At 45.8% G+C, this 27,239-nt stretch overlaps 1 protein-coding gene across 5 annotated transcripts; it reads left to right on the forward strand.

Annotated features, from left to right (window-relative positions):
- The first annotated feature begins 882 nt into the window (after positions 1-882).
- Dhdds (dehydrodolichyl diphosphate synthase subunit) lies at positions 883-27,118 on the forward strand. Of its 5 annotated transcripts, none has more exons than XM_057785045.1 (9): positions 883-1,033; positions 1,353-1,466; positions 2,704-2,886; positions 4,794-4,936; positions 6,470-6,586; positions 8,138-8,239; positions 16,289-16,403; positions 18,560-18,667; positions 24,938-27,118. In XM_057785045.1, exons 2-9 carry the CDS (start codon positions 1,404-1,406, stop codon positions 25,175-25,177), a joined length of 1,071 nt encoding a protein of 356 aa, XP_057641028.1. In that variant the 5' UTR covers positions 883-1,033; positions 1,353-1,403; the 3' UTR covers positions 25,178-27,118. The 5 variants fall into 5 exon arrangements, with proteins under 5 accessions (XP_057641028.1, XP_057641027.1, XP_057641029.1 ...); XM_057785044.1 differs by having other exon boundaries at positions 883-1,026; XM_057785046.1 differs by having other exon boundaries at positions 883-1,026; positions 24,941-27,118.
- Positions 27,119-27,239: the final 121 nt, after the last annotated feature.

Here is a 27,239-nt window from a genome sequence, read left to right on the forward strand (position 1 = left end):
GAGCAAGAAACCTCTTTCTGATCAACTAATAACACTAAAAGGTGATAAGCAGAACTACGTTAATACTAATAAAAAGACAGTGTTCTGTATAGATGAAGCTGACCTGTAGTAGAGAAGACCTTGAGCTAATAATCCTGGCCTCAGCCTCCTGAGTTCTAAGTGACAGGGCGCCACCATTTTCCACTAATAGTACAATGTTAGGATGAAACTGTAGCATAGTTTTTTTTTTTGTTTTGTTTTTTTTTGTTGTTGTTTTTTTTTTTTTTTTTTTTGGTTTTTCGAGACAGGGTTTCTCTGTGGTTTTGGAGCTTGTCCCGGAACTAGCTCTTGTAGACCAGGCTGGTCTCGAACTCACAGAGATCCACCTGCCTCTGCCTCCCAAGTGCTGGGATTAAAGGCGTGCGCCACCACCGCCCGGCTTGTAGCACAGTTTTAAAAGAAGCCCACTTCAGCCCTGCACGGTTTATGTCCATAATCCCTGTAGCTGGAGACTGAGGCAGGAAGATTGCTGACAGTACAATGTTAGCGGCTCAACCAAAAGCACTGTGGTCGTTCACAGAGAAACTCGTTTCTGAGGTGCAGCCGCCCCCTTCCCGCAGCTAATTGCCCCAGCACCCGAAGCCGCCGCGCACGTTTCGTGGGCTGGTCTCTGGATGCCCGCAGACGTCCTGGCGGGACGCTAACTCGCCAGATCACGTGACTTCGGCTTCCCAGCCCGCTGTTTCCACGCCCCCGCGGGAGCGTGCACCACCGGTCGACTCTCCCGAGCTCCCATCCCTCCGCCTCCCAGTCCGCAGGCGCAAAGCGTGGCCCCGCCCACCGGGGGCGGAGGAGGTGTGTCCTCGCGCGAAGCGGTGACGTGTTCTTCCAGCGCCACGTCGAGAGTCGGGAGTGGTAGAAGTAGGCTTCCCACGGAGTCCTAGGTGCAGAGTGAACGGAGAGACCCGCGGGAGGGGAAGCTGGGTGAGGAGTCGGCTGCGGGCGATACTGAGGGCCACCCGGAGGAGTGATTCTAAGATCACCAAGGTAACAGGTGCGGCTGCCGATGGGTGTAGTGATTGCTTAGCCTAGAATGAGAAATGGGTTGTAGGAGGAATTGAGTAGGAAGTTGTAGGCACCGTGATGTGCAGGATAATTGGAAGAAATCAGTGCACAGAAGATGGGAGAGAAAATAGGAACCCCCTTGTCCCAAAGGCCTCTTATTGATTTGTACAGGCCTGGGTGGTGAAAGAGCAGACCGGTGTTTTGGGATTCAGGTGCTGGCCTCTTGCCAAAGTCCAACAGAGTCCCTTTAAGTCAGGTATATTTATTTGCAAGCAAGGATGACTTCTCTCTCTTTTCATTTATTCAAGGTTATCTGGTTGGTATTTTGTTCTGGGGTGATTTCTGACATAGCAAGAACTATGTCGTGGATCAAAGAAGGAGAGCTGTCACTTTGGGAACGGTTCTGTGCTAATATCATAAAGGTAAGCAGTAGCCCAGAGGGCATGTTGACCTTTTGGATAGTTGGGTAATCTTATTAAAATTCATTATTAAATGTTAGCAGTCCCTACTCTTAAGTGGATTTTAGCAAAGAAACAAGATAATCTTAACGCAGGGCTGCATTTCTAGTGTTTACTGTTCCGAGTGAATGACTTATTTTTTATTTTTAAATGCAATCCAAGATCTCTTAATAACATTGGACAACATAGACTGTTAGATTTGGTGTTGAGAATGTCAAAAGAACTCGCTGGTAGGATGTTTACTTGGTATGCACAAGACCCTGAGTTAGGAAGAAAAGAGAGAGAACATGAATATGAATGAGAGTGAACTGATATTTGTCTCCTTAGAGCAGTATTCTCACCTGTGGGTCATGACCCCCATTGGGGGTCGAACGATCCTTCCACATGGGGCTACAGCTCAGATAGTCTGCATACCAGATATTTGCATTATGATTCATAGCAGTAGCAAAATTATGTTGGTGAAGTAGCAATGGAAATGATTTTATGGTTGGAGTCACCACAACATGAGGAACTGTATTAAAGGGTCACAGCATTAGGAAGGTTGAGAAACTTCATCAACTTTACCTTATACTATCTATGGGGATACTCTGTTGATGGTTAAGATCACCCACCTTTAATCCCAGCACTTGGGAGGCAGAGGTAGGCAGATGTCTATGAGTTTGAGGCTAGTCCGGCCCACAAAGTGAGCTCCAGGACAGCTAGGGCTGTTACACAGAGAAATCCTGTCTTGGGAAGAAAAAAATAAAGGTTACTAGGGAGGATGAAAATGACCAAAGTATAACATGTCTAACACGCATGGATGGAAAAGTTATAGTGAACTGATTTATTTTGTACTACTGAAAACCAAAAGTATACCAAGTTCTCTTTCTCAGAGGTTTTATCTCAAAGTATGTTAATGATATTTATTTAGTGTGTGTGTGTGTGTGTGTGTGCATGTTGTTTGGAGGCACATAGATGCCACAGCACACATGTGGAGGTCAGAGAAGAACTTGTAGTAGTCATTTTTTTTCTCCTAGTATGTGCACTGGTCCTGGGTCTCAAACTCAGGTTGTTGGGCTGGGCAGGAAGCACCTTTACCCACTGAGTTATCTTGCCAGCCCAGGGATTTTATCTGATTGTTCAAACCTATTAGTTCAGGATGTACTGTCCCCTTTTATCCCAAAGAGAATGAAATTGGCTCATTGTTTGTCTTATTCTATAGGCTGGCCCAGTGCCCAAACATATTGCATTCATAATGGATGGAAACCGTCGCTACGCCAAGAAGTGCCAGGTGGAACGGCAGGAGGGCCACTCTCAGGGCTTCAACAAGCTTGCTGAGGTGGGTGTGGGCAGCAGAACCGGAGGTGAAGGATTTGCACTAGATGGAGTTGGAAATGAAACTGAGGTGCTGTGGTTTAAGTACTTTTTATTTTTGTTTTGCTGTATTGTTTGTTTGCCAGCCAAGGGTCTCATACTGGCATTAACAAACTGTCGTCCTCACAGAATATTAGAGTTAATAACACACATCGGCCTTTTCCAGTCTTTAGCTTTACTGTCTTGTTTTATTGTGTGTCTTTGTCTGGGCTACTATTAAATGTCGTAATATTTATACAATTGACGGGTCAGCAGGGAAGGGCGCAGGCCACCAAGTCTGACCTGAGTTCATCCCCTGGAACACTTGTGAATGGAGCAACCCGACTCTGACAGCTCATTTTCTGACCGTCATAGACATCTCGTGTTTGGCATGACCTGATGCACACGTGCACAAATGTCAGAGTCGCCTTTTCTAATTGCACACATCACTCTGATGACTTTATACTTGTCAGGCTTTTGGATTTTTGTTTTTCCCCTTTCTGCCTATATCCTAATGACAGATTTTTGTTTGCTTGCTTATTTATTTTTGAGGGTTTCTCTGTGTAGTCCTGGCTGGCTTGAAACTTCCTCTGTAGACCAAGCTGCCCCAAACTCACAGATATCTGCCTGCCTCTGGCTCCTGCGTTCTAAGATTAAAGCATGAGACATCATAAGTGGTGATATTTATTTTAGAGACAGTGTCTTATATAGCTAGGCACCCTCAAAATCTGTAACCAAAGACAATATTAATCCCCTGCTCTAGAGGTGCTAGGATTACAGGCATGGTGCAACTGCTCATGACTTTAGTATTGTGCTGGCATTGAACCCGGGGCTTTTGTTACCAGCTGACCTACCTCCCCAACAGTCGTTTATTTATTTATTTCGACTTTTAAGAACTTTAGCCAGGTTAGGTGGTGAATGCTTTTAATCCCAGCACTTGAGAGAGGCAGAGGTAGGTGGATCTCTGTGAGTTTGAGGACAGCCAGGACTATTACACAGAGAAGCCCTGTCTCAAAAAAAAAAAAAAAAAAAAAAACACCAAAGTGAGTGCCTCCCTATGTATCCATGCTGGACTTGCACTCAGGGTCCTCTTGCCTCGGCTCGCTGTGCTGTCACTGCTCCCAGAAGCTCCTTTTGACATGGTTCGGCTTTTAGAACTGACTGATATGCGTCATATGTCACCTACTGTATGCAGTAGGTGACAGCGACAGTCCGCTTGCAGATGGTCATCTGGAAAGTGAAACACAGGATGGCCTTTGCCACTGTGCAGTCCCACCTGGCATTCCAGCCTCGGGCCACAGCATCAAGATGTTCCGTTCCGGGCAGTAATCCCTCACTTTTGTATTCTGTCTTGGCCATCCTGTCAGGATGATTTTGTAATCCCTTTCCGCAGAGAGAGAAGCCTAGACCCAGAGAGGCCTGCAGTTGTGAGTCGACGATGGAATTGCTGGGTAGAACTTTCTGTTCTTGCTGAAGAGTGCTTTGGGATAAAGTGCAGATCAGTTTCTTGTTTCCTATAGCCCACGGTGGCCTCAAGGTGAATATGTAGTCCAGGCTGAGCTTAAACTCATGATCCTCCTGCCCTCACCTCCCAGATGCTCAGATTGTAAGTGTTCACCTGCATGCCTGGAGCAATCTCTTCTGTTTATTTTTATTTATTTCTTTATTTATTTTGCGGCAGGGTCTTATTACGTAGGCTAGCTTTGATCCTTCTGCCCCAGCTTCTCAAATACTGGGATAATAGAACTGAGCCACCATAGGCAGCCTCAGGCTTTTCAGTTTCTTGAATGGTGACTTTCTTCCTAGTTGGTTTGTTATTCTAACATAGGTACTGACATTGCCCTTGCTTTACTTGTCGGGGAAGAGACAAATCCTTGTTGCAACCATTCTCAGGGTGGAAGCATTGCTTACTTCTGCCCATTCCTCCCGAGTCCTAACTCTTTATCTTTTCCCCCTCAGACTCTACGCTGGTGTTTGAACCTGGGCATCCTAGAAGTGACTGTCTATGCATTCAGCATTGAGAATTTCAAACGTTCCCAGAGTGAGGTTGACGGGCTACTGGATCTAGCCCGACAGAAGTTCAGTTGCTTGATGGAAGAACAGTAAGCTGCTGTCCATATTGAAAATGTCTCCTTCTGCCACCTCTGACCCCTCCCCCCAAGCTCTGAGCCTATTCAGAAGGATGACACCCAAGGTTATCCACGTGTACACACAGGAAAAACAGAACTACTACTAGTCTGCCTGTTCTTACTGTTTGGACATTAAATCCCTGTGTAAAGAAGAGAGGGCCTTGTAGGTGGCCACAGAAAGTTAGTGACAGAGCCCAGCTGGGAACCCAGTCCTGGCTCCTCCGTGGCCTTTGTAGTTCTTCAGTAAACCTCAAGGACTTCTTTGCCTCTGTCCTCTGAGAATGAGCATTCCTGTGCCCTTCCTCTCACTTTACCAGCCTGTGGGGACAGTAGCGCGGATGCTTATCTCCAGTTTACAGGTAGGGGGAGATTGAGAGACAAATAGGGGTTGAACTCAGAGAAGCCAGGATCATCAAAAGTGGGGTACTTTAATTGAAATCTAGGTCTTTTCAGGTGTTGCTGAACTGTACATTTTTTTAAGGTTTATTTGATTATTATATGTATACATACATACATACACATATATACACACATATATACATACACACATATACATATATATACATGCATACATACATATATATATACATACACACACACATACACGTATATGCCTGCAGACCAGAAGAGGGCACCAGGTCTCATTGTAGATGGTTGTGAACCACCTTGTGATTGCTGGACTCAGGACCCCTGGAAGAGCAGCCAGTGCTCTTAGCTGCTGAGCCATCTCTCCAGCCCCCATATTGATCTTTTATAATCTAGTATAGCCTCGAAAATAGGTAAATGATTCTTGTTTCACAGACTTTGACAAAATGTGGTTGAAGGTTATGCAGGGCAGATGGGCCATGAACGTGGCCTTTGATCTGGGTCACGTCCTCAGGACCCGCCATGACTCCTACCCCACATTAATAAGCTTATGCTTCGCAAACATAAAATGCCGGTTTCCTTACGGCATTGGGAGTGAGCGGCTGTGCACTCACTGTGTGGCTGAGTCACTGTGGGAACGACGCTGTGAATGGTCAGTGTGCAGGCTCTGAAGTGGAGCCCCAGGTTTAGACCTGGCCTTGCTTCCGTCCAGATTTCTGAACAGTTTGTCTTCTGGGCCTCAGTTTCCTTGTCTGTGAAGGGGACGTAGAGTGTGTACCTCCAAGTCTGGTGCAGGGATTGAAATGGAGTATTTCGACCATCATTTAACACAACAAAATATGCACTCTCTGCTGTCCTTATTATCTTACTTCACTAGAATACAACATGTTTGTATTCTTAAGGCACACAGATCTGGTTCAAACCAGATGCGACATAAGAAGTTGCCTTGGACAGTCTCTGTCAGAGTCTCCGGCTGTGCTGACTGACTGTCAGAGTGATGACACAGTCCTGAAATGATCCTCGTAACAGTGCCTGGCATGGCGAGCACTCAGAAGCTCCTGCTTGGTTCTTGCCCGAATGCCTCCTGCTTGTCAGTGCGGTGTCACAGTGCCGCCTCTTCCCCTCCTCTTCCCCCATCAGGGAGAAGCTAAAGAAGCATGGGGTTTGTATCCGTGTCTTAGGCGATCTGCACTTGTTGCCCTTGGACCTCCAGGAGAAGATTGCACAGGCTGTCCAGGCTACTAAGAGCTACAACAAGTAAGTTCAGGCTGTCCCTTAAGGACGGCGCCTAGAGCCTCCTCGGTCTGTGCTGGGCATGAAGTCCAGCCAGGGGGTCAGTCGTTTGGGACGCTGCTTACCCTGGGGAGGAGACAGCTGCCTTAACATTGACCCACGCACAAACCCAGTTCCTCATCACATGCCCACCCCCCAGTGTGTGCACATCTGGGGAGGAGACAGCTGCCATACCATTGACCCACGCACAAACCCAGTTCCTCATCACATGCCCACCCCCCAGTGTATGCACATCTGGGGAGGAGACAGCTGCCATACCATTGACCCACGCACAAACCCAGTTCCTCATCACTTCCCCCCATGTGTGCACGTGCAGACACACCACACATCCTTTAACGTGACAAGAGTTGGGATAGCTACAGGCCAGGTGTGCTTTTACGTCCCCTAATCCCACCACTCAATAGGCAGGAACAGGCATGGCTCTGTGGGTTTAAGGCAACCTGGACAACATGGAGAGACCCTGCTTAAAAAAAGAAATTCAACGGCTTAATTTTTTAAAAATTTCATTCATTCATTCATTCATTCATTTAGTATACAATATTCTGTCTGTGTGTATGCCTGCAGGCCAGAAGAGGGCAGCAGACCTTATTACAGATGGTTGTGAGCCACCATGTGGTTGCTGGGAATTGAACTCAGGACCTTTGGAAGAGCAGGCAATGCTCTTAACCTCTGAGCCATCTCTCCAGCTCCCTAACAGCTTAATTCTTGTCCCTATGTTTTTTAAGAATCTTATCTTATTTGTTTGGTTTTTCAAGACAGGGTTCTCTGTGGAGCTCTGGCTGTCTTGGAGCTCGCTCTGTAGACCATGCTGGCCTCAAACTAAAGAGATCTGCCTGCCTTTGTCTCTCAAATGCTGGAATCAAAGGCATGCACCACCACCACCCAGCTCAAGAATCTTTTCTGTCTCGCTCTTTGGCCCATTGACAAATTTAAAGGACAGAATTCAGCAATCCGTACCGTATTGTGCGTGGCTTTGAAATAATACTGTCTGGCAGTGATGATATATATATATATTTTTTCTTTTTTTCTTTTTTTGATTTTCGAGACAGGGTTTCTCTGTAGCTTTTTTGGTTCCTGTCCTGGAACTAGCTCTTCTAGACCAGGCTGGCCTCGATCTCACGGAGATCCGCCTGCCTCTGCCTCCCAAGTGCTGGGATTAAAGGCGTGTGCCACCACCGCCCGGCTCAGTGATTATATTTTATATTCAGTCTTCTGCTATCCTTTGATTATGCTAATATCACAGTAAATTTCTGTTCTTTGAGCTGGTTGTCAGTAGAGGGGGAGACGGTTAGGAAGGCAAAGAAAGGTCATTTGGTTTTGATCTAATTAAATGAAGAACATGTTTATTCCAAGAGCTCTTAGAAATCATAAAGCAACCACACAATCTCACCCTTCAAAAATATTCTGCGAATATGAAGTGCCTGTGTCCTTCCAGGGTATGGCTGTTCCGGAATCAGACTGTGGCTATCAGACCCTGTCCCTGTTTGGTGAACTGTTCTCTTCTGCCGTCCTCAGGTGTTTCCTCAATGTCTGCTTTGCATACACATCCCGTCATGAGATCACCAACGCTGTGAGAGAGATGGCTTGGGGAGTGGAGCAAGGTCTACTGGAACCCAGGTATCTGGGGTATCTTTCCTGGTAGCTGATAGGAAAGCTGGGGTCCACCAGGTGTTAAAACCTTTTCTGAGCCATGTACTTGCCAGAGCTCAAATCGGGTATGTATGGAAAGATTTAGGAGATTTTCCCCAAATAGTGGTTAGGGTTTCCTAAGTATACTGCACTCCAACAACCCACTGAAAAACAGCAGAGCAGCTGCGAAGGCCGTCCAGTCCAGTACGAAGTGACTCCTCCTTGCCCTTGTTAACACTTTCCCAGTCGTTCTTTGGTATGCTTTGTCGGAAGAGAATCTCTTATAGGCTTCTCATATTACAGTTTCATAACACAGGAATAAGATATTGTCAGGCATGGGTAGAGGGAGAAAGAAAGGGAATTTTTGTTTGTTTGTTTGTTTGTTTTTATTTTTCAAGTCAATTTTTGTGTGTATCTTTGGAGTCTATCCTGGAACTCACTCTGTGGACTAGGCTGGCCTTGAATTCGCAGAGATCCTCCTATCTCTGCCTCCAGAGTGCTGGGACTAAAGGAGTGTGCCACCACCACCTGGCTAGGAAGGGAAATTTTTAATCATTATCAGCATAATGGAATCCTAATTATTAAGGCTTGGAGTAATAGAGGACTTTTTGAAGCCATCTGTCTATTTGGCCTGTCTAATGTTGTTTCTGATAATATTAGTAATAGTGACAGTAAAATAAATGGTAGCAGAAATGTTGAGGTAATGTGTCATGTTCCCTGTTTACTGTGAGACAGTCCAGCCTTTTTTATTTGTTTGTTTGTTTTTTGTTTTTCAAGACACGGTTTCTCTGAGTAGCCTTTGCTGTCCTGGAACTCACTTTGTAGACCAGGCCTGAACTGACAGAAATCCACCTGTCTCTGCTTCCCAAATTCTGGGGTTAAAGGTGTGCGCGACCACCACCCAGAGGTCCTTTTATTTTATTGATGTGAAAATTGTGAGTAGCGTGTCTGAGGTTGGCACCAATTCCAGTCATTGTCTTTTATATTTATTATGTGAGCTCTTGGGATGCAAGCAATTTTCTGATTTCTTTTTCTAGTATAATATGATTGGCTGGAAACTAAAGTCATGAAGTTGGGCTGGACCTCTAATCCTGTCCACTTAGAGAGGCTTGCAAATTGACAGCCTAAACAGCAGAGCTCCAGGGAGGCTGGAGCTTGTTTGTGGGGCACTTGCTTGATAGGTGGACAACCTTGGGCTTGATCACGTGAACAAACAAGACAGTTTGTCCTTTTTTATTTTATTTTGTTTTGTTTGTCCTTTTTTAAAGAAACGACTAATGCTTAGCCAGAGGGTACCCTCAGAGTCCAGAGTATCAGATCCCCTGGAGCTGGAGCTGCCTGTGGTGCAGGAAACTGAGCTCAGTTGTCTGGCAGAGTAGCAGTCCTTCTTACCCATGAGCCATCTCTCCAGCCCCACAAAGTGCTATTTTCTTTCTTCATGTTTTCATACAGGGTCTCACTATGCACCTGGCTGGTTGGAACTTGCTGTGTAGATCACCAGATCTGCCTGCCTCTGTCTCCCATGTGCCAGGATTAAGGATGTGTGCTACTCTGCTGGCTCAACCTTTTATTTATTCTTTGTTGTTGTTGTTGTTGTTGTTGTTTTAAAGATTTATTTATTATGTATACAACATTCCTTCCATGTATGCTTGCATGCCAGCAGAGGGCACCAGATCTCATTATAGATGGCTGTGAGCCACCATATGGTTGCTGGGGATTGAACTCAGGACCTCTGTAAGAGCAGTCAGTGCTCTTAACCTCTGAGCCATCTCTCCAGCCCTATTTATTCATTTTTGTAATACAAGTTTTAGGTAAGCACATTGCTCCATATAAGGAGATATGTGGTGAGCGTACAAAGATCTACTTTTTTCTATGTTTGGAGCTCTAATAAAGAAAACAGATGTGGGCTGGAGAGATGGCTCAGTGGTTAAGAGCACTGGCTGCTCTTCCAGAGGTCGTGAGTTCAATTTCCAGCAACCGCATGGTGGCTCACAGCCATCTGTAATGAGATCTGGCGCCCTCTTCTGGCATGTGGGCATACATGGAAGCAGAATGTTGTATACATCATAAACAAACAAACAAACAAATAAATAAATCTTTTTTAAAAAGTAAAAAAAGAAAAGAAAACAGATGTTAATCAAGATACAAATTAGCACACATAATGGTGACACATATCACAAAGGCACTGGTCATGGTACTGCAAGGATTTATGATAAATGGAATATTCTTGGTAGAGAAGGCCTTCCTCCTGGAAAAGTGACCTAAGAGGGAAGAAGGAGCAGTAACTAGGGCAAGGCAGAGCTATGAATGAGGTGAGCCTTGGTCATAGCAACTCTTGAATTAATGGTACCATTCGAAGGGAGCTTGGATTGTGGTGGTGCTGGAATGGACAGCAACCTTACTGAGGGGAAGAATTCTGATCAGTGGCCTGGTTCTGGAGAAAGGATATGTTACCCAGGATGTTTGACCTGTTAGGGTCCCACATTGGAGCGACATCTGTTGGGGTCCAGCCTCGACAGGGTTTGCACATTCCAGGGTAGGGGCATGTGGATTAGAAACACCAGGCACACAAAACAGAGATACAAAAGAAATAGAGACACAGAATAGAACCAGGAGGGCAATCGGTGAATATTGAATTTTTCTGCATTTATTTTCCATATGCTTATATATCCTAATCCAAAAAGGTGGGAAGAGGGCAAAAGACGGCTTTAGTGTGATACAAAGAACAAACAGAGCAATACCTCTTAAGTACCTGAAGCATCAAGCAGCTGATACCCTGAGTTGAATATTCTGTTTGTTTAGGCAGGACCACACCTTAGGCCAAGTATCCTGTAGGCAGGAACTCTCTGAGTCAAACCTCCTGTCATAACCTTGAAGGAGCAGGAATAGGCTCTCTGACCTTTGTTCAAGGTGGAACGGATCTACCTCTTTAGCCCATTTTTAATACCCAAAACACCAAGTAACCACACCGTGGTTAAGGTCAAGACATCTTGTTAGTAGCCACACCTTAAGTCAAGCCTCAGTAACCTTGAAGGAGCAAGAATAGGCCTGAACTCTGATCTTTAGACAAGGTGGGCTCCCACATTGACCCATGGATTTTAACACTGCTTAGGAACCCTAGACAGGATCCCATTTAAGGAACAGAGCCAAGTTTGGCTCTGGGCTTGTCACACAGCGAAGATGTTGGATCAGTGGTCCATGGGGTTAAGGACCAGAGGTACTCCAGCAGGAAGGTTGATGGGGTGCGGAGAGGAAGAGGGAGCTAGAAAGTCTGCTGTGAGTAGAAGGCCAAGGGTGGAGTTCTGAGAAACTGTAGGACAGATTGGCACTTAGAAGAAAATGGGCAATCTGTGTTACAGAACCCAGAAGATAAAATTTGTTGGTAGAGATTGAGAAGGAGGTGGGCACAGGTCGGCATGACCGTGCTAATTAGTTGTAGACTAGAGATTGGCTGGTGGGGGGAACTAAGACATTGGCTAAGTAGGCAGGTCTAGGAGGCAGTCAAGCTGTTCGGGCAGGAGAGGGACATACAGTAGTGGGGATATGTTTGACCCTAGCATGTGCAAGTTCCTGGGTTCAATTTCTTGTACTTCCTAGCCTCAGAGAGACAGAGAAAACATGAGAACATACATGTGTAGATGCAAGTGATTGGTAATTAGCTTAGAAGTAATTTCATAGTTCATTATGTTTATGATTCATGGTTTGACTAGTATTATATGTATAAAATAATAATTGAAGTGATAGTGGAAAATATCTATGCTAGAAGGAAAACTCTAACTTAGCAGGCTGATTTAATATGTATTTGCTCCTGGGAACTCTGATCTGACCCCGGGACAGCTTTAACCTCACCCTGTGCTTCAGTGGCCACTGTCTTGCGTCTTGCCCACCTCCCAGGAAGTGTTTCCTAACCATCTTCCGGACTCCAGCGTTTTGTAATCTGCCTCTATGGGGCTGTCATGTTACCGGGTAGATAGAATCACCAGGGTCGTCTCAGCCCAGCACCTTCTGCAGCTTGATTCTCAGCTTTACTGAGCTCATTAGGGCCTAGGCTGTACTCTGTACTCCAGATTGAGACAAGTCTCCTTTTATATCAGTGTTACACAATGAGGTTAAACCAAATAGCTAGATTTTCTGTTCTCTTGGTACTATTAGCTATTATCCAACTCCTTTTTTCTTTAGGATAAAGACCTTTTATTTATTTATTTATTTTTAAGAAAGAAAATTAACAGGTGGTAGCTGGTAGTGACATATACCTTTAATCTCAGCACTTGGGAGGCAGAAGCAGGTGGGTCTCTGAATTTAAAGCCAGCCTGGTCTACAAAATGAGTTCCAGAACAGCTAGGGCACACAGAGAAATCCCATCTCAGAAAATAAAGAACAAAACAAAACAAATTTACTAGTTGTTTGTTAGTTTGGGATTAGAGAGGAAGGAATAAAGGTTGACCCTCAGGGTTGGTCAGTAAACTGTTAGGGAGTTACTTTGAATAGGCTGCTTGGCCTCCTGCGGTCCTCTGTCCTCTGTGTGAAGTAATAATATGACTGTTTACTGAGTAAGTGCTAGGGCCATTTGAATTTTCTGTGTTGTGGGTTTTTGGTTTTTTGTTGTTGTTGTTGTTGTTGTTATTTATTTGGTTTTTCAAAACAGAGTTTCTCTGTGTAACAGCCCTGGCTGTCCTGGACCTCACTCTGTAGACCAGGCTGGCCTCGAACTCAGATATTCACTTGCCTCTGCCTCCCAAGTGCTGGGATTAAAGGCGTGTGCCACCACCCGGCATTGTTCCAGTTTTAAAATAAGTGCCCTTCAGAGAGCACTGCCTAAACTCTTGATCCTCCTCCTTCGGTCTCCTGAATGCTGAAGCTATAGGCATTTCTGCCATACTCCGTGCTCAGATACTGTTATTCCCTAGACTCTAGAATGGATATATTGTTTTTATCTTATTTATCTGTTTAATTTATGTGTTTTCTGCATGCCACAGTGCATGAGTAAAGGTCAGGACAGTCTCCAGGTATGGCTCCTCGCCTCTCCACCTTACTCGAGATGGGGTCTCTGCTGCTGTGTCTACCTCTCCCCATACAGACACTTGATTTACTGTATCTGGTTTTTAAAGGATCTGGAGAGCCAGCCTCCAGTCATCAGCAACAATTTCACATACTGAGCCATCTTCCTAGCCCAAATCTTCATTTTAAAGATGAGAACACAAAAGCAGAAAGAGTACTTTTTCTAAATTTATAGTTGGCACACCTGCCTTGTGGTCTTTCAGTTTGGTATAATGACTGCCTTATAGGAAGGCTGGGTGGACACAGGAATCTAACAATGAAAGCAGCTAACAGGCTGGAGGGATGATTCTAATTTCTCATTATTACAAATGGTGAAATCCAGCCAGCATGGTGACGCACGCCTTTACCCAGCATTCCTTAGGCAGAGGCAGACAGATCTCTGTGAGTTCCAGGACAGCCAGGGTTACACAGAGAAGCCCCGTCAAACAACAAAACAAAAACAAATGGTGAAATCCTTGAGCTTAACTGTTGTCACCTCTTCATCTCCTCCTCTGGAGCTGGGGCTAGAGATGCCTGTTCACATTGTTGTTACCAGGGTTGACAGGATTGCTTGTTTTGTTTTTCGTCTTCCTAGTGCTGGGGGTCAAATCTAGAACCTTAAATATGCTAGATAAGTGTTCTACCATTCCAACCCTCATGTCTGTTTTATTTTGGTGAATACAGACAGTTTGGGGATGGATTGTCTTAACTGTAATCTACAGATGCTTGGTTTCCATTTGGTCAATTTTATCTTTGCCCTAGCTTTCCCTCCTTTCCTATGTAAATTCTGCCCATAGCTTTGAAGCAGGTAGCAGCAACCTGTGAGAGACTTAAAACTCAGATTGTGAGTGGATATCCAAAGTCACACAACCAGGCAATGAGGCTAGAAATAATGTCATTACTATTTCTTATTTGTTTAGGCACTTTTTAGTTCCAAGCTACGCTCGGATCATTTCATTTGACTCTCAGTAGTCTCCCTGTCTATGGTAGATGGGGCGAATGCACTTATTTGAAAGATAAGGGAGCTGAGCAATCATGTGGATTATACAGGTCTTAAATACCTTGGTTAGGGCGTTAGCATGTAGTCAAGACAACAGTATGTGATTGCCAGGGCAATCTGAACCTAGGACCCATCCTTTTTTTTTTTTTTTTTTGTTAAGAAATATATTTGTTCCCAACTTAATACAACTGATGAGTGAGGCTTACCTAAGCAGAGCTAGGTTCATATATGCAAATGTAACCACCACAAAAAGACTTTGAGAATTTTCAGCAGCTGATGTACATTGCTACCTGAATAAACTCTAGCTATATAAGAAGGTAGCTTGTCTCCATGGGTATGAAGGTGGGAATCCACTTTTACCTTTGGTACTTCTCTCCCAAGCAGTCATATACTAAGAATGGTCCCATGGTTAGTGGCTGTAGAGTAAACCCTCTGTAACAGTCCTGCCAGGCCGCGCCAGAGTGATAGCAAGCTACCTTAGCTAGCCATAACCCCCGCTGTGTCATTCCTGGCTTCGCTCCCAGCCCCTAGTTCATCCTTTGTGTTACAGAAATCTTTTGATGCCCTATGGGAATCTTGTCTGAGAGTTTCCCATGGGTACAAAGCCTATGCAAACTTGGTTAAGGGGAAAACCACCCAGGACCCTTTCTTATTGCCTAGTCATGAGTAAATATTGTTTGCTGTGTGATAATACAGAAAATGCATTTTCCTCTGTGGCTTGAAAAAAAATATAGCTGATACAAACACCTCTTAGGGTTAAAAAAAAAAAAAAAGAAGAAAAGAAAAACATAGCACAAAGCACCCAACTAATAAGTATGCTTCTTCTGTTTTTTTGTTTTTTTTTTTTTTTTTTTTGGTTTTTCAAGACAAGGTTTCTGTGTAGCCCTGCCTATTCTGGAACTTGCTCTGTAGACCAGGCTGGCCTCGAACTCACAGAAATCTACCTGCCTCTGCCTTCTGAGTGCTGGGATTAAAGGTGTGTGCCACCATTGCCTGGCCTTAAATTTTTTTTCTTTTTCTTCTTTTTTTTTTAGTAAAAGCTCAGGATTTTATTACCTTCCTAACAAAATCAGTTTGGAATCAGATCACTTGGCCCTTTCTTTACTTAGCACTTCCCAGTTCAAAATACTTGCATCTCTCATTAGCCAGTATCTTCTTTGATCTGCAGTTGGGCTCAACACACTCCGGTCTCAGCACAACCTTTTTTGGAGTTTTAGCCCTGGGCATATAAAGTATCCTTGCCCATTTTGTCCTGTGTCACATTGTGGGGTCAGAACTTGCCACATTTCTTGCAAAACATCCGGCAGGTAGTTCACCATGTTGGTGGAAGCAATATTGGCACAGAAATAAAGCTTCAATTTTTTTTTAAAATATTTATTTATGTATACAGTGTTCTGTCTGTGTGTATGTCTGCAGACCAGAAAAGGGCACCAGACCCAATTACATGTGGTTGCCAGGAATTGAACTCAGTACCTTTGGAAGAGCAGGCAATGCTCTTAACCACTGATCCATCTCTCCAGGCCCTAAGCGTAAATTTTCTTAAAAAGAAAAAAAAAAAAAAAAAACAAAACCTCACACTGCTAGGTCTCAGGTGCCTTTTCAAAGCAAAACGTCAATGAAGAACAACAGTCTAGTGAACACATCTGGTTTCAGACTGTAGGTAAATGAGTTTGGGCAAATTGTTCATCTCTGAGCCTCACTTTTCTGTGTCTATAAAACCAGGTCATGAATATCCTGCATAGGGCATAGGATGATGTAGTATAGTGTTAGAACACTTGCCTGGCATGTACCAAGGCCCTGGGTTCAATCCCCAGTAATGCCCCCACCCCCCCCAGAAAAAGGATTGTATGTGGTTGTTTAGATTTAGAGTCATTCTTGGGGTTGGAGATCTACTGGCAAATGCATTTGATGATGGCCTATAAACTGGGAGGCTGTGTACGGAAGTTCACCAAAAGAGTACTTCAGAAAGAGATGTGTGCTTCTGTTTCTTGATCGCCTAGTGATGTCTCTGAGACTCTGCTCGATAAGTGCCTCTATAGCAACCACTCTCCTCATCCTGACATCTTGATACGGACCTCCGGAGAAGTGCGGCTGAGTGACTTCTTACTCTGGCAGGTGGGTCGTTTTGGAGCATGTTATTTGGGTGTTAGACTGAACCCTAGAACCGTACACAAACCCTGAATGAGAGTGATTCATTCATATTGAGCACCGTTGTGTGAGCAGGAGCAGAGGGCTAACATCTAGAGCAATCCTTCTAGGCTGTACTTGGTAGCATGTACTTTTCTTTCCTCACCTGAAGCTGGGCATATGATGTGGTTCTTGCTCTCTGACAGTCAGGGCTTTTGTCCTAAAGAGAAAACAAAGCCATCCTACCCTAATGGAAGCTTCACATATGCTCCTTTTCAAGGAATGGGCCCTCAAAATCTTGGTTAACCTGGCAGTCACTCTGGCATGGCAAGAACCTTACCTTTCTGTTAGTAGTCTCCTCTTCAGGACATGGGCTACATCTCTGGAGGCCTATTTCCTGAGACTTAACTCTATATCCAAACTCTCAGGATTACTGTTGTCTTTTTGCTCAGTTATCCCAGCATAGGTAGTTATCCCAGCATGACCTCCACACACAGACACACACAAACTGACAGCTAGCTACTGAAAATGCTTTTGTTTAGTCTTTGGGTATCTTTAAGGAGATACAGTGTACTTAATGGTTCTGTAGCCATTTACTCAGATCACATTTTAAGAGTTTACATTGAGCTGAGATTTAAGAAACTGCAGTGGGGCTAGATATGTAGCTCATTGTTACACTGCTTGCCGAGCATGCTCAGTGCCCTGATTTGATCCCTGAAACTTTTGGGGGAGGACAAGACGGAAGAGAGAGGAAAGGAATTAGAAGATGGAAAAGAAAAAGACAGAGTCATACTGGCAAGATGAGGACTTACCCGATGAAACAATCCCAAGTCTTTAAAAAGGAGATTTAGCAGTGGACAGTGATCTACAAAAGCTGACTTTCTGCTCAGAAAAGTTGCTTGAGTTGCTCCTCTGCTGGAAGTGTTGCTGTGATGAACTCAGCAGTGGTTGCTGCTCTCTGCAGATGGGAAACTGTTGGACGAGTCTGGACTCTGAGCAAGTCATCCCATCCTAGGGAGGAGGAGACACTTGAGCCTGTCTGTTCCACAGCGAGACTCACTGTCTCACAGCTAAAACAAAATCAAAGGCACTTTCTCAGACAGGTGGTCCTTTAATCCCAGCACTCGGGAGGCAGAGGCAGGTGGATTACTATGAGTTTGAGGCCAACCTGGTCTACAGAGCAAGTTCCAGGACAGCCAAGGCTACATAGAGAAATCCAGTGTGTGTGTTTGGGGGAAGGGTGTATGTATTCCAGAGAAAGTACTTGTTTGGGGGGAGGGCGTATGTATTCCATCCTGTGTGTGTTTGGGGGGAGGGTGTATGTATTCCAGAGAAAGTACTTGGTGGCTTGGTAGCAGCTATTGGGAAGGTGCCATTGGTCTAGAATAGCAAACACGTTATCCCCTGTGAGGTATTTGGTTGTAGACAGTAAGCCTTGGCTGTCAGGAGTATTTGGGACTGGGGATAGCTCAACTGTAGTAATGATAGTTTATGTTTCTGCTGTCTGAGCTTTCCTTCATGCACATTTAATCTTCATAGTTCATAAAACCAGACTCTTGGTGTTTCCTTTACACTTGAAGCTAAGTCCCAGAGAGGTTAAATAACTCAGTCAGTTCAGTGGTAATGGTAGATCCAGGTGGTTTGGCTCCAGAACCCCTGGGCTTAAACATGGTGTCACACTGTTGCTACTTAAAATAACAAGAGCAGCTACCATTTGTTCTGGCTGACTTTATCAGATTGCGTGCATCTCAGATGACCTCCACGAGCCAATACCACAATCCAGATGCTATTTCAGAGTCCTAAAATTGGCTTTTGGGGACGTGGTGGGGCTGGTGTAGTGGCCTAGACCTCAGGCTGCAGGCAGATCAGTGTGGGTTCCAGGACAGCCTGAATTCTACATGATGAGTTCCAGTCCAGCCATTTACCTAATCTGGTTCTGCCTTGCCACAGGCAGGTGATCTCATTGCCTCATGGTTCTTTTTCCAACAGTGAGGGAAATGGGCTGACGGCAGAAACATCCAGGCCTCTGGAAAGCTCTGCCATCTTGTTTTAGGCCTTCTCCCACACAGCCTTCCCTCCACTGGAGGACTGACCAGCAGTGCAGTTCTGTGCTGTGACTAACTCCTACTCCTTATTTTTACCAGACCTCTCATTCCTGCCTGGTGTTCCAGCCTGTTCTGTGGCCAGAATACACATTTTGGAACCTCTGTGAGGCAATCCTGCAGTTTCAGATGAACCATAGTGCACTTCAGGTATGAGTCGGGCAGGATGGGATGGACAAGGTTGACCCTGACAGACCCACCTTGTGCTATACCTTGCTATGTACTTCTTTTTAAAAAGGTTTTATTGCGTTTGTTTATTTGTACATATGTTTGTGTGCATAGACATTCCATAATTAATGTATGCCTGTGTGTGTGCATGTGTGGAGGACAGCCCTTGGGAGTGTGTGTGCCTGTGTGGAGGACAGCCCTTGGGAGTGTGTGTGCCTGTGTGCATGTGTGGAGGACAGCCCTTGGGAGTGTGTGTGTGTGTGTGTGTGTGGAGGACAGCCCTTGGGAGTGTGTGTGTGTGTGTGTGTGTGTAGGACAGCCCTTGGGAGTGTGTGTGCCTGTGTGTATGTGTGGAGGACAGCCCTTGGAAGTGTGTGTGCCTGTGTGTATGTGTGGAGGACAGCCCTTGGGGGTTGGTTCTCTCCTGTGGGTCTCACGGATCGAACTCAGGTTGTCAGGCTTGATGACAAGTGCCTTTACCCACTGAGCAATCTTTCCAGCCTACCAAACATTTCTTGACACACATGGCTTATCTGAGATCCTGTCTCAAAGAATGTTTCCTTGATTGTTGTTATATAGGACATTACATACGCTCATGAGAGACGCTGACCTTTAGGACTTCTGTCCCCTGGCATGGTTGTACACACCTGCCACCCCAGACCAGGGAGTCAGGGGCAGGAAGACTGCCATGTGTTTAAAGTAACCTGGGCTAAGTTGTAAAAGTTGGTCTCAAAAAACTCCAAAAACAAGCAAACAAAAATAAAGAAAAAAAGGTGGGGGACCTAAAGAGATACATCAGTCAGCTGGTAAAGGACCCAGACCGGATGGCTGACAACTGTCTGTAGCTCCAGCCCCATGGACACCTGCACTTAACGTGCGCATAACCAGGCACACACGTATACATAACTATAAACAATCTGGGTGTCGTAGCTTGTGTTTATAATCTAAGTGTGGGGAGGTGGAGACAGGCAAAACCCTGGCATTATCAGCCATTGTAGCCGTAATAAGTGTCAAGCTAGTGTGAGACCCTGTCTAAAAACAAGGCAGAGCAGGCAAGTTGGTACAAGCCTCTGTCCTGGAACTCAGTGAGCGCTCAGACCCTGCCTCAGAAAGAGAAGGAAGGAAAACAGTGCCTGAGCAAGAACATCTGAGGTTGACCTGTTTCCACATGCGTGTACATGTACGCCTGCACAATCACATGTACCTGAACACACATGTCCAAGAAGAAAAAGGAAAGAGAAGGGAAAATAAGGACTTTGGTAAACTTGAGTATTTTTTTATTTTTTTTTTTTTCCTCCTTTTTTCTTTGAAGTAAGGCTAATAGCTCTGGCTAGCATGGTATTTACTATGTAGCCTAGGACAGCCTTGAACCCACAGCAATCCTGCTGGGGTCTCCTCTGTGATGTGATTATAGGTGTGTGCTGGAATTGCCAGTGTGTCCTACTCGCTTGGATTTTCTGAGGACAAATAACTGAGAAGGCCTCTCTGATATTGGGAGAGTAGCTCCAGACACGTGAGTGTGCCCAGAAGGTATCTAGAAGATGGCTTTCCCACCCCAGGAACCATAGCTCTCCGTAGGTACAAGAGCTGCTCCCCATCCTCTCTTGAAACCACGTTGGGCCAGTGTGGTGGCGCACGCCTTTAATCCCAGCACTGGAGGCAGAGGCAGGCGGAACTCTGTGAGTTTGAGGCCAGCCTGGTCTATGTAGTCTCAACTATTTTGTTTTGCCTTTTTTTTTTTTAAGAAATTTTAAAAGCCACTTTTGATAAACCAACAAAATTTCAGACAGCTGTATGACATAAACTGAGTCCCTTTGTGTCTGAGCCGCAGTGTCCTTGTTTGTGAAATGAGGAAAGCAGCCTAGCATCTCCCCTTGTCATGGTCATGGTGGGTGCCTGAGTCCTACAGACACTCAGGTTTGGCCTTGGCTCCTGCTTTACTTCTGGCCCTGAGCTGTGGCTGCCGTCTAGAGGAGCCCTGAGCCTGCAGGCATTTCTGCCTTTCCTCCCTCCATGGCTGTTTCCTGGGGACGGGACAGCAGATAATCCTTTTTTTTTTTTTTTTTTTTTGGTTTTTCGAGACAGGGTTTCTCTGTGTTTTTTTTGGAGCCTGTCTTGGAACTAGCGCTTGTAGACTCATAGAGATCCGCCTGTACTGGGATTAAAGGCATGTGCCACCACCGCCTGGCGACAGCAGATAATTCTAAGTGAAGCATAAGCATTCTTTTTTTTTTTTAAATGTTTTCTTTATTATTTATTATCTATATAGTATTCTGCCTGCATGTACACCTGCAGGCCAGAAGAGGGCATCAGATCTCATTGCAGATGGTTGTGAGCCACCATGTGGTTGCTGGGAATTGAACTCAGGACCTTTGGAAGAACAGTCAGTGATCTTAACCTCTGAGCCATCTTTCCAGCCCTAAGTGAAGCATTCTTTATCTCGTTTTTCTTGAGTCAGCCCTTGGAGGTAGGCGCTGTCGTCCCCATTTCCCAGATAAAGACAAACTTTAGAAGCCGGGTGTGGAGGCGCACGCCTTCAATCCCAGCATTCAGGAGGCAGAGGCAGGCAGATCTCTGTGATTTTGAGGTCAGCCTGGTCTACAAAGCAAGTTCCAGGACAGCTAGGGCTGTTACACAGAGAAACCTTGTCACGAACCCCCCCCCCCAAAAAAAAAGCCTTGGTTGCTGGAGAGATGGCACAATGGTTAGGAACACTGACTGCTCTTGCATCTTATATGGTGGTTTACAACCATAACTAGTTCCAGGAGTTCAGGGCCCTCTTCTGATCTCCCCAGGCATACCCAGGTGCATATATATAAATATGCAGGCAGAACATTCATACTCATAAAATTAATTAAAGTAAAAATTATTTTAAGGAGAAGAAGCCTTGGGGCCTGGTGACAAAGGCTGTGATCCCAGCACAGGCTCCAGAGAGAGGATCACAACAGCTTTGAGGCCAGTCAGGCGGTGGTGGTGGCGCACCCCTTTAACCCCAGGAGTTGGGAAGCAGGTGGATCTCTGAGAGTTTGAAGCCAACCTGGTCTACAAGGGAGTTCCAGGACAGCCAGGACTGTTACACAGATAAAATTGTCAAGAAAGAAGGGAGGGAGGGAGGGAGGGAGGGAGGGAGGGAGGGAGGGAGGGAGGGAGGGAAGGAAGGAAGGAAGGAAGGAAGGAAGGAAGGAAGGAAGGAAGGAAGGAAGGAAAAAAGAAAAGAAAGTTCAGGAGGCCAATCAGGGCCACATAGCAAGAGCCTGTCTTTAAATAAATAAGCCATTTTTTAAATCATGCTATAAAACAAAAGTAAAATATAGTATAATTTTGTAGCTGGCTGTTTATTTTATTTAACTTACTGAAAAGTTTTGTGTAAGATATTCAATATCTAATGAAAATTTTGATTATAGATTTTTGTTATATTACCAAATCTCAAATCTCAATATCTGGTCTATAAAATAAAACGTGTAGTTGTTCAGGATTTCTCTTTGTTTTTGAGACATGGTTTCTTTGTGTATTTGTGTAGCCCTTGCTGTGCTGGGACTTGCTTTTTTTTTTTTTTTTTTTTGGTTTTTCAAGACAGGGTTTCTCTGTGGTTTTGGAGCCTGTCCTGGAACTAGCTCTTGTAGACCAGGCTGGTCTCGAACTCACAGAGAACTGCCTGCCTCTGACTCACGAGTGTTGGGATTAAAGGCATGCACCACCACACCCAGCTAGCTTTACTCTTAAAATTTCTTGTATGTGATATGGATTATTTATAGCTCTTCCTAGAAATAAAAGAAGTTTACTTGAAAAAGAAAGGAAAATAGGGGTGGGTGGTGGTTGTGCAAACCTTTAATCCTAGCACTTGGAAGGCAGAGGCAGGCGGATCTCTGTGTCGAGGTCAGTCTGGTCTACAGAGGGAGATCCAGGACAACCAGGGCTACACAGAAACCCAATCTTGAAAAATCCAAAAAAAAAAAAAAAAAAATGAAAAAGGGGAAAATAGGAGAAATGGCTGAGCTGTTGAGTGGGCTTCCTGCTCTTCCAAAGATGAAGATCAGTTTCCAGCAGCCACAGGCTCACAGCCGCCTGTGACTCCTGCTCCGAGGGAAAGCCAGTGTTTCTAGTCTCTGGGGCACCTGTACTCGAGTAAGAACTCAAGTACAGGTGCCCACACACACACTCAATTAGAAAAGTTATAAAAACTATTTTTTTAAAAGAAGAAATAGTAGTCTTAGAAAAGCGAGAGTCTTTTGGACAGGAATTTTTCAAATTTCAGGGCTTCAAGCAAATTCATTCTGACCTGAGAAAATGGATGCATTTTTGTGTGTGTGTGTGTGGTATGGTTAATGTGTGTGTGTGTGTGTCTGTAAGTGTACATCTGCTATCTTTCTTCGATCTTTCTCCATTCCTATTTTTATTTTATTTATTATCAGTGTATGTGTTTAAGTGTAATGTGGGTATACACAGTGTCCCACAGTATGTATGCAGAGGTCATGGGACAACTTTGGTTTTCTCTACCTTTATTTTGTTTTGTTATTATTTTTGAGTCGGGGTCTCACTATGTACCTCTAGATGGTCTGGGACCCACAGTGTAGGTTGAGCTAGCCTGCCACTTCCTCTGTGGACCAGGCTGGCCTCCGACTCACAGAGATCCACCTGCTTCTGCTTCCTGAGTTCCTGGGATTAAAGCGTAGACTACCATAACCAGCTCTCCTGTCACCCTGCATGGCGTCCACAGATGGAATCCATTTGTCAGGCTTTACCAGCCCCTCTCCATACCTATGCATTTGCCAGCCCTCCCACCTCCACCTTTGTTTTGAGACAGGATCATCCTCTGAAGGTGAAGTTCATCTATTCTGCCAGGCCAGAAGTTTCAGGGATGCCCTCTCTCTCTACCAGTGCTAGGTTTATAGGCATATTCTGCCACCTTTGGTTTCTGGGGCTCCAACTTGAGCCTCCCCCCCAAGTAATTATTTTGTTTTGGGGGGGGGTGTTTTGAGACAGTCTCCCTGTTATGTAGTGCTGGCTGACCTGATTGCTGTGTAAACCAGGGTTGTCTGGAACTCAGAGATCACCTGCCTCTGCCTCTTGGTGCTGGGATCACAGGCGTGTGCCACCACACCAGGCTGCTCACAGCTCCATTCTCAAGGTCAGTGAGACAGTGGGTGAAGTGTTTGTGAACATAACATAGGCGGCTCCTAAAAAGTAGAGACGTGGTGGCACATGTCTTTACTCCCAGAACTCTTAGAGGCCCGTGAGTTCCAGGCCAGCCAGGGTGACACAGAGAAACCCTGTCTCAAAACAAAGTGAGGACAAGGCAGTGAGCTTGTAGATGACTAGGACACGGTCGGACTCTGGAGGCCAGGTATAGCGTCAGGACTCGTCTGTGAGACACATCAGCCGCTTCTGTTCTAAAGGATTTCCCACTTTGTCACCTGCACCCTTCCTGTCCTCTTGTGAGTGACCTCTGCATATGCAGAGTGTTCTGAGTGCCAGCGACAAAAAGTAGTCTCTGCCCTCGTAAAGAATCTCTCAAGACATATGCACAGTCTGGGAGGCACTCAGAGCCTGTGATCACCACCAGCTGTCAGAATCCAGGCCAGGGGCCCTGATGGCTCTGGAGCCGCCAAGGGATTCTTTCCAACAGAAAGATCAGACTAAAGACTAATACCTGGTCTAGGCAGCCTAAGTGGCTTAAGAGTTGAATTTGCTTCTCATCATTCCTAGGAGGGCTGTTTGATCAGAGAGTCAAGCCTGTCTTCAGTATAGGAGGCTGGACCCTGAAAAATAGGTTAGGGAGCTGGAGAACAGCACCTCACACTGACACAAGAAGAGCCAGTGAATACCGTCTCAGACAGTAGACAACACATAAAATTGCTGGTTCTCTTTCTGCTGATATGTTAAGAGTGGGTTTTGCATTATTATCCCTAATCCCTTAAACCTCTCTGCAGGGTAGACACAGCCCCACGCTACAAATGAACAAGAACAGGGAAGATCTCCCCACGGGTACAGTGAATCAGAAGTCAGGCTGTTTACCTGTTTCCAAGTGTAAGCTTGAAAGAATTTTAAGAAATACAAGTATTTCCACACAAAACAAGCCAAGACGAACTGCTGCTGACTTCTGTGAAACATGGGCACCATCTACTGCCTTTCCACACTAGTAGAAACTCTCCGGAGTTACTATGCTTGGCCACTCTGGTACCCTAGTCCCACCTTCTCCATCCCATCTTACCCACACCTAAAATTATCTCCCCAAACCCCACTTTTCTCTAGCAGAAGGCCCGAGACATGTATGCTGAGGAGCGGAAGAGACGCCAGCTGGAGAGGGACCAGGCTGCAGTGACAGAGCAGCTGCTTCAAGAGGGGATCCAGGCCAGTGGGGATGCCCAACTCCGACGGACACGCTTGCACAGACTCTCTGCCAAACGTGAAGAGCGAGTCCAGAGCTTCCTGAAGGCCTTGAAACTTAAACGGGCTGACTGGCTGGCACTTTTGGGCACTGCACCTGCCTAAGTGAGGCTGGCTAGTGGCCACTTTGCCCTGCCCTCTGCCTCTTGGGCCCCAACTTCCTTTTCTTTTCTTGGTGAAAGGCACCTCCCTGTTTTTGATTTGTGCTCCCTTTGCTTTTTTGCAGGGAGCCCCAAAGGCAAGGCCTACAGCCTATAGTCAGACACCTTTGGGCTCCCTGTGACAGTGACTCACCTAGAGTTTGAGGGGTCTCCCATGCTTACACTAAACCCAAGAGCAGTCACTGATAATCTGAAGAACAGGGAACCCTAACTCATAAGCTGTGTTTACTGTCCGTGCCCCCCCACCCCATTTTTGGATGCATGTTCTTTTTCCACTAGCACATCCTAAAACATGCAGAAGAGGTCTTCCCAAAATCGAGGCCATTACCCATCCTGCCCAAGCCCCCCACCACGTGACTTTGACAAAAGAATGAATCTACTGGTAAATAACTGATAGGCAGCCAGCATCGCTGGGCAGGGAAGAAAGAGGTGGGAAGGACAGGAAGAAAATTTGCCCATCTGCTGCTCCTCCCCTTGGCTCTCCACCTGGGATTTGCTATTGAATCTCCACCCCTCCCACCACCAGTACTGATTGCTCACTGAAAGGCTCAGCGCCCCCAATGGCTCATGGAAGCCAGGCGGGTGATTACAATCCAATTACCTATTGTTGACTCAGCCCACACAAGCTTTGCTCCCCCTTACAGGGCATGGGGCCAGGCTCCACTCCCCAGTGAGACCCAACCCCCTCCATGGCTACAGGGTAGCAGAAAAGCCTAGAGAGGTCCCAGAGTATAATCGAACACATCAGGACCGAACAGAACCAAGCATCTCCTGATTGACTGTCTCCTTCTGTCACCAGCTCAGACTGATTCCCAATCTTCAAGGCTCCTCACAGCTCTTTGACCTGACTCCCTAAGTAGGTCCTGAGACACTTTACTGTCATCATGGCAGAACTTACTCGAGGCCCTCAGCCTGAGAGGGCCAACACTGCCTTTCAGGAAGAGACAAGACTGCCTGCCTTCCCATAGGGCTGAAGAGAGGTCTGCAGAGCTATTCTGCATCAGGTGCCCCAGAGCAGTAAATACCAGCCAGGAACACTGACCAGTTGCCACCCTGGTATTCTCATTGTCTCCAAACCTTTCCCCAGCGCCTTCCTCCCGGAAAGAGGTGGGCTATTATAAGCCATGGTAAATGTACTCTTTAGATTCCTAACTTCTAGCCTTGCCCCCCACCCACCCAGTTTTGCGTCTAGATACCTGTCACTGGTGACCTTTTGTCCATCATTCTTCCTCTCAGAATCAAGGATAAGAGCCTGACACTGTAACCAAAAGCCAATCAGTGCACCCTTTGGCAAGGCCCCCTCTACACCTGGCACTCCCTAAAACCAAATCCTGGCACAGAGTTCCCCAAGAGCAGGTGCTGTACATTTTCCAGCTTTACAATGAGGCTGTTGACAGCCTTAATTAGGGAGGCATGAATTATGTGGCTATAATACAGAGCCCTACAATTAAGGCGGGAATGAGAGGCTGGAGGCAGCAAACGGAATCTGCCCAGCAAGCATGGCTGTCGAGTCCTGGCTGACTTTCTCTTACGATTGGAGTACAGTACAGGTGATTAATGGGCAAGGTATCTTCCAGCCTGGGGACCTGTATTCTGGGAAAGGTGCACAGGGCGGAGTGGGCTGGGGTGGGGGCTGCCTCAGGAGGCGCTGTGCCAGTGGAAAGAAGAGGCAAATCCGTTGCTACCCAGAAGCAAAGGCTGCAAAAAGCTTGTTTTGGATGTTTGCTTTCTGCTGGAATGGTTAGTGCAAACTAGCTTCCACCCTTGCCTCAAAAAATAAGGTGGGAACCTATATATGCGTCTTCCACCTGAGCGCCAAACACCGTTACAGATGTTTGGCCGGTTGTGTTCTGGGTGTCAAATAGAATTTTTTAAAATTCTTAGATGTAAGATTTGTTCCGTGTCTATAACGAAAGAACGCCTTGCTTTGCTTCTGCGATTGGCACCCTCCCGCGAGTGCGCTGGCCAGCTCTACAACGCTGGGCTTTGGACTGGGGTGCACAGGA

Source organism: Chionomys nivalis, chromosome 11 (genome assembly GCF_950005125.1).
Source record: "Chionomys nivalis chromosome 11, mChiNiv1.1, whole genome shotgun sequence".
Lineage (NCBI taxonomy): Eukaryota > Metazoa > Chordata > Mammalia > Rodentia > Cricetidae > Chionomys > Chionomys nivalis.